The sequence below is a fragment of the Centruroides sculpturatus genome, unplaced genomic scaffold (genome assembly GCF_000671375.1).
Source record: "Centruroides sculpturatus isolate CEXI.00-Female unplaced genomic scaffold, Cexi_2.0 scaffold474, whole genome shotgun sequence".
In the NCBI taxonomy this organism is placed as follows: domain Eukaryota; kingdom Metazoa; phylum Arthropoda; class Arachnida; order Scorpiones; family Buthidae; genus Centruroides; species Centruroides sculpturatus.
In genome coordinates, this window is record NW_019384646.1 from 262915 (window position 1) to 273970 (window position 11056).

The window sequence follows — 11056 nt, forward strand, 5'->3', positions numbered from 1 at the left end:
CATATTAAATTAATACCCATTAACTTTATACTGATAGGAACCACTATTGGGAATGTTATTCGGCTTCAAAAATTGTAGCCCAATAACATCCCCACTGATCTTTGGTCTGTCTGTCTTTCCTTAATTTTGAACGGAGTTAGATAAATGAAAATCGAGACCACGTATGAAAACCTCAACCTCAGCAGCAATAGGCTCTGATTAACTATAAAATTATTTGAATTCATAAATGTTTTAGTGAATGGAGTTACATGAACGGCATAACTCCTTTGTTAAGAGGAAAAGTATGATGTACAGGGGCAATACAATACAAGATTCAGAAGCTTTGTGACGAAAAATTGCAGTCCGGCATTCTGACGATGTAACAATAAACAATTGCTTGTTTTTATTAAGAGAAAACAAAATTTTTAAGACTTATTTTTATTAATGACGAAATATTTTACGTATTTCATTTGTTCAAAAAGAAAAAAAAAATCATGGAGAATTTGAGAAGTGTCAACGGGGCTTAGCTTTACCGCAGATTCCTTGCAAGCTCCCATTTTAGAGGGATTAGTTCAGATCTCCATAATGGAAAGTAAGAGTCGTCTTTCCCATTTCTCACCCAAACTGACTGGCCACAATGAAGGTCGGATCCATCTTAATTGTAATAATTATGTCGGGCTTTAAGCTTAAATGTACTGTTATCTCGTATTTATAATTAAATGTGATTAATTGACTCATTAAAACTCAAAGAGGAATATTTAGAAAAATTTTAAATCCTGATCTTATAAATTCTTTACTCTTATATTTATCAATCTCTAATACCAGGACTTTCAGTTTTTAATTTTAATTTTAAATTGAACTTTTATTTTGCTTGAGATTTAATTAAGTAAGATGTTATTGTTGAATTAACTTATTCAATCAATTACTGTATATTAAACGAAAAATAAAAACTGATATTGTTGTATTTTTATGCTTTTTTCAGAGGAAAATAAGCGATTCCTTTCATTAAAATTTAATTAAATTATTAAACAAATTTTAAATATTATTAGTGTACCTTACACACATTAACATCCACAAAAACAGAAAAAATCCACAAATTTTTTGCATTTTTCGACTTTTCCTGAGTACAAAAGAAAATATAAAAATATTTTTTGACAGATCTCCATACTTTCCCTCTGTTTGCTTAAAAGTATGATGCTTCTAACATTACCTTTATATTGAATATAATTCTAGATATAATATAAAATTATTAAAAATTTAAAAAAAAAAACTGCTATAATATAAATTCAAATTATGATTACTATTTTTAAAGTAACCTACAGTATTTGTTTTGGTATAAACTTTTTTACGTCCACATAAAGAATATTGCAAAACATATTATAGGTTAAAGTTATACACTTAATGTCTTAAGTATAGGGTAATTCGGAGCTATTATAAATTCCGTGATCAGTAAAAAGTTGTTAAAAGTGATTACAACCGAATATAATGCAAGTAAAAATTTTGCTAGTGGGTAATTGAAGTAAGTTTTAAAGTTAGAGAATTTTGTTATCAAAGTGCACCTATAAAATACACAGATTAGGAAAAGTTTAACTTAAAATTTACATAAATTTTGTTACTTTTTGTACACTTTTTTTACAAACTATCATTTATATAAAAATGCTTTTAAAGCCTTTCAATTTTTTTTTCAGAACATTTTTATCTCTCTCCTATAAACAGAGTTCAAACTGATTCTCTTTTGATTTACTGTATCTTTTTTGTGTAATACCTATTCCTCTCGAAGTGTTGAAGAAACAATTTATGGGAATCATTGAGGCACTTTCTAAGTTTTATAAAAAATTTTGATAGATTTTTGTAACATTTTCAAATCGATTCGGGTCTATAGCGTCATAAATATCACGAAAAAGAAAAGAGCAATCTGATTTTTAATTATAAATTTAACTTTGTTAATTTTCTTTTTAAATCCATTTTTCTAGATATAAGCTAATATTTTCTATGTTAAAATAATAAATATACGTTTAATAAAATAATTTTGTCACTTAAAAATTTTATTTGATAATTAATATTAAACTTATCAAATATAGAAGACTTAAAATAATGTTTTATATATATATATACTTGGTTAACTAACTTTTGGTTTTCTTGTATATATAATATACTAGCTGACTTATGTAATACATAAAGTATATAGCCTATATGTATTCTTACCTGCGTATATTCATACAAAATTATTTTAAAATTATATATGGCATTATTATAAATTTTTCTTTCCTTCCTAAAATGCTTTTTAAAAAATATTAAATTACTTTTTTAATATATTTTTTTTAAAAAAAATAAAATATATAATAACAAACTTTTTAAAGATTTTTATGTATATTTTATTCTACTTTAAAGTTTCTCTATCTAACTTTATAGACTTTAAAAAAATAAGAATAAATACTTTAACAATTTTTATCAGGTATTTGTTGGGTTTATGATTTTTCTTTAGAATTAAATTCGGTTTTTCTTTACGAAATTCTTCTTATCTTCCGTTTCATTCTTCTTACAAAATCTAAATTTAACATAAAAAAAAAAACTTCACTAAAACATTATCAAAACTCAGATATGTAAACTAGATAAAACAATATTCTGAGCCAATGTTTGTTTTATAAATGTAATAAAAATGTATGAATATTAAATGTAAATTATTTTAAATATTTTAAAAATTAATAGTCTTTATAATTAGACAAATAAATCTTTTTAGTAAATATTATTAACGACTTTTACAATGAAATTAATTATGTTTGTTTAAATGGAATATAATTAGTAATATTAATCATTAGAAACAATTTTTTTTTTAATTTTTAAGATTATAAATCACTTTTTAATTTAGGAAATTTTAAAATAAAAACAATTTTATTACAATCAGAGTTTTATTCATTTTAAATTATTAAATTAAAATTAAAATAGAGTTAATGGAAATATTTTTTAAACAAATGTAATTGCTTTATTGAAAGAAAATTTAATTAATTCTGATACAATCATAAATGAAAAATTTCATATAAAATTAATTTAAATGCTATAATTTAAAAGCTATATATTGTTTGCAAACAAATATATATGTATATAATTTTTGTTTGTATAAAAAAAATAAAAATTACCAAAGAAAAGTAGCAGAAAATAACTATTTTATACCTGACTCAAGTTACACGAATAGAATATTAAACATTCCATTATTTTTCTGTCACACATTTAGAATCACAAGAGACTTTGACTATACTGAGTTTCTCATGTCAATACAGCAATTCCCTTATAACAGTCTTAACCTTGAATGAACCATTCTATGGTTACATTACAGAATTCAACAAGAACGTCTACAGAATACAAATGACGGTATACAAATAACTAGCTTTATTGAAGATTACTTTAAGAATTTTCAAAGAAAAACCTTAAACCCTTATGCAATATAAAATTACTGTTATGATTAATTATTATAGAACCGATGTTGGAAGAAATTTTATTTTTGATCCATCTTCTTGTTGTTAAAACAAGCTGATATCGATTTAATATTATTATTGAACAGTATTATCTTTAATAAAGACGGCTTCGATTTCATATTAATGAATATTGGCGTCGAAAGTGTCAAATAATCAGCTCGTTATCCAATCTATCTTTCCAGTTTGACAGCCATTTATAAATCAATTTAAATATTAGAACGAGGTGAGAAATTGCGGTTGTTTCTACCGAAATTATTTTCATTATTAAATGATTAATCTCCATTAAAATGTCACAGTAAGTTACTATCAAATTCTTATTTTTATACAAAATTTTAATTTATTTTTCTACATTTTGGTCATAAATTTATAATGATGATAACCTTACTTTTTAATGACGTCTACTCTATATATATATATCAATTCTTCTTCTTTTATAAAATAGAAAAACTTTTTTTTTATTTTAAATACAATTGTAAATGTATTTTAATACCAAATATATAAAGGGAGATAAAGAAGAAAATAACGATCTTTTGTCTGCGATCATCAGGATCCGCATGGTTTCTTTCAAATAAGAACCAATATAGGGCACCCAATCAGTCTTCTGACAAAGCCATATGACAATTCTTTGTGTGTTGAGAAAATTTTGTTGAAATGGTTCTACTGATTACGATTGTCAAACCTAAGATATTTGCTTAACGATCGGGTATGCTTGACTTCCTTAGATATCATTCTTGGCTTTTCAATACCTTTTCGTATTCTTTTTCGAATATTAGAATTGCGACAGAAAAATCGCCATTCACAAATGAAATTTCGAATTTTTCAAGCATATGACAGGATTTTTTGATGAATAGTTGGACCATCAATTGGATTTTTTCAATGTAAACTACTATAAAATTCGTTCGATATAATTTTATTCTTATCTCCTTTAAATCGATTTCCACCCTTTCTACATCAAATTCAACAAGACAAAAACTCTTTACTACTATATTTTGATTTTTTAAAAAAATAATAATACATTAAATTAAATAATTGAAATTATGAATTATCGATATTTTAAACGTACAATTTTAAAATTTTACTAAATTTTAGTGATACAATCCATTGAAATTCTTATCTTTATCAATGGATAGTTTAACTGATCGTTTAATTTTTTAAAATTATTTTTCGACTTTATTTATTAATTTTCATATAAAACTATCCTGATAATGTACTATCTTCACCAGATACTTTTATTGTCATCTATTAGTATGATAGCGGAATAAAAAGTTTCATTTATTTTCTCATATTTCATATGAAACTCTGGACCGAAGCCAGAAAAATAATGATGGAGTTGTTTTGATGCGAGAAACAAAATAAAAAAAAGGAGAAAAATCCACATTTCCGCATCCAGTTTCCTGAAAGGAATTAATCATGACTTTTAAATAGTATTTAATAGAATATTTTTTTAAAATCTAGATATATATTAATGAAAAGTTATTAAGTACAGTACATCTACCTGATATACTCTGAAAAATGGATTTTTTTTAATAGAAAAAATATTTAAGAATAGAATCAATAAATAATTTTTGTAAAATGTAGAAAATAATCTTATATTTAGAATTCTTTTCTTTACAATTTTGCCGTTATTTATCGATTAAAACTATAGATTTTCTGTAAGTTTTACTGTATCCAATGATAAACGAGAAATATGATATTGCTTAACATCGAATATAAAGTAAATCGATAAGATTACGGACATATTAATATAAATGATCTCTATCTGAAAATTTACAAATAAGGTAATAGATTTATGTATATCAATCTGCATTATTGATATCCTTGCTTCTTATATCTCTAATGTAAATGGATATTTTTACTAAGTTTTACAACAAAAAAAAATTGAAATAAATATATAAGTTAAATTTCTTTTTAAAATCGTTTTTTTAATATCTACAGATATAAAAATATTAATAATAATTTCTAAATTTTTAAATATAAAATTAAGCTTACAGGTGCGAATTAACACTTGTTACGTCCTTAAGCTAGGAATTTCCCTGCCTAAAATAATTAATTTAACAATATAAGATCCTAAACTGTACTCTTGTAACGTGAAGACTTAAGATATAGTTATGTGTGTATCTATAGTTAAGCTTATGGGACCATTAAGATATTACAAGTATTATTGCTTCCATTATAATTCTATATTTATAAATTTATAATGTAAAAATTGATAAAATGTAGAAGTAAATTAAAGAAAATTTTTTGTTTTATATTTTATAGGAGAATGTCAACAATTTGTATGTAAAGAAAGTCTTTTCTGTATTAACTCTGCTTCTAAATCTTGTACTAAAACCAGACATTATTGCATTGATAAATCATTGGTATGTAACAGCCTTCCAAATTGTGGCATGGATGATTATAGCGACGAAGATAAATGTAAGTTTTTCCTTCTTATTTCTAAACATTAATTCAATTAAAACAAATAAAGAAGTGAATTCTAAATAATAGAAGATCATTATTGTATATTTGAAAGAAATTTTAATATTGTATAAATTTTAAAATTTCATGTAAACTAAATGAAAAAAGTACATATTTTTTTAATGTTTTAGGATAGAAAGATTTAAAAAATTCTTATTTAAAACTTAAATATTTTTTTTTAATATTTTAATTAATGAAATGAAAATATTAAGTTTAATTAATTAGTAAATATTTAAGTTAAATATTAATTTTTTTCTTTAATTAATTAAAAATATATAGTTAATCCCTAAAGTGATCTGTAACATTTATTTTTCTAAAAAAGTATTCAAATTTAAGTTAAAAAATGATTAAAAATTAGAAAATTTTGTAAGTATTAAACGTGATTTATTACATTATTTTAAAATATTTTCAGGTAATCTACCACTGGTAGCAGGTTGTGGAGGAGCTGCTGCAATGGTAGTTTTAATTGCTATCATCTCCATTTTTGTATATCGACGCCATGCGATCAGGAAATCACTTTCTCAAAGCCAGGGACTCACTATGCAGTTACGTCAACTAGAACATAGTCCTTCATTCGCAACGAGGCAAATAGGACATTTCTATTCCCAACCATCTGATATGAGGGCACCACACGAAGTCAATTGTAGCGTCCATAGCCACTATGATGTCATCATTAATAACCGTTATGGAGGATACCCCACAGAAGTTTGACAAAAGCAGCCTCTCGCTCTAGGGGAGCGAGGGGGCCGATGTTAAACGTGTCAGAAAACGTGCCTGGGATTTCGTTAAACTCGAAAATATAACATACAAAAATATATAAATAATGCCGATAAACATACAATACAATTTGTACATTTATCGACGTAATACAGAAGAATGTTCTATCTCTCTCTATATCTATCTCTCTACCTGTTGACAATGTACAAGTAATTGTTATATGAAATGTTTCATATAACATTACTCAGTCGCATGGTAAAACGTGCTTCACGATTTTAAACTATTTAAATATTTGGAGCAACAAAGAAATTATATTCAAAGAATATATATATATATATATTGTAGTTTTGTCTAAAGAAAAAGATGCTAGCTGATAATTCTTTCTATAATTTACTCTATATTAAAATCAGCAAATATATTTCTTATAAAATTTTATCCATTTAATTTACTATAAAATGTCTTAATCAAGATATTATTTAATGAATTAAAAATGTTTTATTTCTTTCGCGAGAATATTCTTCTTGTAATATAGCCATGCAATAGTCGAAATCTAAGAATTTAGTTCGAAATTGCACCATAGAACACCAATACGTGATTCTCATTAAGCCACAAAATGAGACTTAAAAAACTATATAAGAACAAGAAATAGATCTAAGAAATGGTTTAGAATTAAAGTGCAAGTATTATTATATAGAAAAATATAGATATAAATTGTATATTATTGCACTTTGTAAAGTATATAATAAGTAGAGTTATGATACTACCAGAAGAATGAAGTCTGAAAAGATTTTTATCTCTGCCTGGTTATCTGTAATATGAGAACAAAAAAAAATCACCGTTTTCTTAGAATATTTTCAAATTTGCACAAGTAGATTTCGGATGCTATATATTAAAAATGCAAATAATCCAACTATTTATTCACCAAAATGTCAAAATTTAAAATATTGTTTATAAAATTCAATTTAAAAAATGAAGTTAATGATACATGATGTAACTTTTTTTAAAAAAAAAGAACTTCAAATATTTAAGTTTTTTTCATATGTACGATATCGTAAAATATATTTATTTATTATATTTTTTTAAATAATTATATTAATTTTTTAATTAAAATTTAATTAAATCTTGCTCTGAAGACTCCATTTTTATGTCCTACAGGAGCAATAAAGTTTTTCATTAACTTATCAAAGTTTATATTTTCGGATCTTTCTTACATATTCGACAATAGAAATTTATGGAAATTTTATAAGGTTTATTATTCATTCGATGACTCATTCATATAATAAAATAATGCATAAATAAAAAAGATAAATGTGCTGAGCATTTCATACATGTTTTTTAGCTTCATATATATATGTCATATCATATCTATTGTTATATATAATTTTATTAAATTGAATCTTAAACAGTGTCTGATATACAAATGATGTATAAGATTTCGATATGCATCTAATGTAATCAACAGTTTAAAAAAAAAAATAGTTAAAGTTTTCTCTCGTGAAAAACAAAATGTTTTTGAAAATATGCAAGAAAAATTTTAAAAAGTAAATGATATTATGCAAAATTCGTTATAATACATATTAAAAAAAATTTGTTATGTTTTTGAATTCAAGAAATGTGTATCTGATTATGTGGAAAAATTAAAGATCGTTCGTTGAAAATATCTTTTAATGTCTCTTTTATTTTAAGTATATATTTAACAAACTTCAATTTATATCGTTTACTTGTTTATTACTCTCTTAGAATTACGGTGATTATACAAGCAATAATGCATATAGAAAACTTTACTGTAAAATTAAACTTCTTGTACAAGTCGACCCCCCTACAACACTGTTGATTATTCCGTTTTATATGAATTCCATGTTGTACGAGACACTTATATTTTACAAATACGTGAGCCGTTCACAGCCCGGCACACGTATTTGTAAAATATAAGTGCANGATTTCGGATGCTATATATTAAAAATGCAAATAATCCAACTATTTATTCACCAAAATGTCAAAATTTAAAATATTGTTTATAAAATTCAATTTAAAAAATGAAGTTAATGATACATGATGTAACTTTTTTTAAAAAAAAAGAACTTCAAATATTTAAGTTTTTTTCATATGTACGATATCGTAAAATATATTTATTTATTATATTTTTTTAAATAATTATATTAATTTTTTAATTAAAATTTAATTAAATCTTGCTCTGAAGACTCCATTTTTATGTCCTACAGGAGCAATAAAGTTTTTCATTAACTTATCAAAGTTTATATTTTCGGATCTTTCTTACATATTCGACAATAGAAATTTATGGAAATTTTATAAGGTTTATTATTCATTCGATGACTCATTCATATAATAAAATAATGCATAAATAAAAAAGATAAATGTGCTGAGCATTTCATACATGTTTTTTAGCTTCATATATATATGTCATATCATATCTATTGTTATATATAATTTTATTAAATTGAATCTTAAACAGTGTCTGATATACAAATGATGTATAAGATTTCGATATGCATCTAATGTAATCAACAGTTTAAAAAAAAAAATAGTTAAAGTTTTCTCTCGTGAAAAACAAAATGTTTTTGAAAATATGCAAGAAAAATTTTAAAAAGTAAATGATATTATGCAAAATTCGTTATAATACATATTAAAAAAAATTTGTTATGTTTTTGAATTCAAGAAATGTGTATCTGATTATGTGGAAAAATTAAAGATCGTTCGTTGAAAATATCTTTTAATGTCTCTTTTATTTTAAGTATATATTTAACAAACTTCAATTTATATCGTTTACTTGTTTATTACTCTCTTAGAATTACGGTGATTATACAAGCAATAATGCATATAGAAAACTTTACTGTAAAATTAAACTTCTTGTACAAGTCGACCCCCCTACAACACTGTTGATTATTCCGTTTTATATGACGTCCTTAAGCTAGGAATTTCCCTGCCTAAAATAATTAATTTAACAATATAAGATCCTAAACTGTACTCTTGTAACGTGAAGACTTAAGATATAGTTATGTGTGTATCTATAGTTAAGCTTATGGGACCATTAAGATATTACAAGTATTATTGCTTCCATTATAATTCTATATTTATAAATTTATAATGTAAAAATTGATAAAATGTAGAAGTAAATTAAAGAAAATTTTTTGTTTTATATTTTATAGGAGAATGTCAACAATTTGTATGTAAAGAAAGTCTTTTCTGTATTAACTCTGCTTCTAAATCTTGTACTAAAACCAGACATTATTGCATTGATAAATCATTGGTATGTAACAGCCTTCCAAATTGTGGCATGGATGATTATAGCGACGAAGATAAATGTAAGTTTTTCCTTCTTATTTCTAAACATTAATTCAATTAAAACAAATAAAGAAGTGAATTCTAAATAATAGAAGATCATTATTGTATATTTGAAAGAAATTTTAATATTGTATAAATTTTAAAATTTCATGTAAACTAAATGAAAAAAGTACATATTTTTTTAATGTTTTAGGATAGAAAGATTTAAAAAATTCTTATTTAAAACTTAAATATTTTTTTTTAATATTTTAATTAATGAAATGAAAATATTAAGTTTAATTAATTAGTAAATATTTAAGTTAAATATTAATTTTTTTCTTTAATTAATTAAAAATATATAGTTAATCCCTAAAGTGATCTGTAACATTTATTTTTCTAAAAAAGTATTCAAATTTAAGTTAAAAAATGATTAAAAATTAGAAAATTTTGTAAGTATTAAACGTGATTTATTACATTATTTTAAAATATTTTCAGGTAATCTACCACTGGTAGCAGGTTGTGGAGGAGCTGCTGCAATGGTAGTTTTAATTGCTATCATCTCCATTTTTGTATATCGACGCCATGCGATCAGGAAATCACTTTCTCAAAGCCAGGGACTCACTATGCAGTTACGTCAACTAGAACATAGTCCTTCATTCGCAACGAGGCAAATAGGACATTTCTATTCCCAACCATCTGATATGAGGGCACCACACGAAGTCAATTGTAGCGTCCATAGCCACTATGATGTCATCATTAATAACCGTTATGGAGGATACCCCACAGAAGTTTGACAAAAGCAGCCTCTCGCTCTAGGGGAGCGAGGGGGCCGATGTTAAACGTGTCAGAAAACGTGCCTGGGATTTCGTTAAACTCGAAAATATAACATACAAAAATATATAAATAATGCCGATAAACATACAATACAATTTGTACATTTATCGACGTAATACAGAAGAATGTTCTATCTCTCTCTATATCTATCTCTCTACCTGTTGACAATGTACAAGTAATTGTTATATGAAATGTTTCATATAACATTACTCAGTCGCATGGTAAAACGTGCTTCACGATTTTAAACTATTTAAATATTTGGAGCAACAAAGAAATTATATTCAAAGAATATATATATATATATATATATATAT

At 24.3% G+C, this 11056-nt stretch overlaps 1 protein-coding gene across 1 annotated transcript in view; it reads left to right on the plus strand.

Moving 5' to 3' along the window:
• Positions 1 to 10974, plus strand: part of LOC111626186 — a 96968-nt gene extending 85994 nt beyond the window's left edge. The window contains exons 9-13 of the mRNA XM_023369496.1: positions 5712 to 5867; positions 6322 to 6614; positions 6875 to 6881; positions 9794 to 9949; positions 10404 to 10974. Of these exons, the coding sequence (XP_023225264.1) occupies positions 5712 to 5867; positions 6322 to 6614; positions 6875 to 6881; positions 9794 to 9949; positions 10404 to 10702 (911 nt within the window). The 3' untranslated portion in view covers positions 10703 to 10974. The remainder of the gene's footprint in view (positions 1 to 5711; positions 5868 to 6321; positions 6615 to 6874; positions 6882 to 9793; positions 9950 to 10403) is intronic.
• The last annotated feature ends 82 nt before the right edge of the window (positions 10975 to 11056 follow it).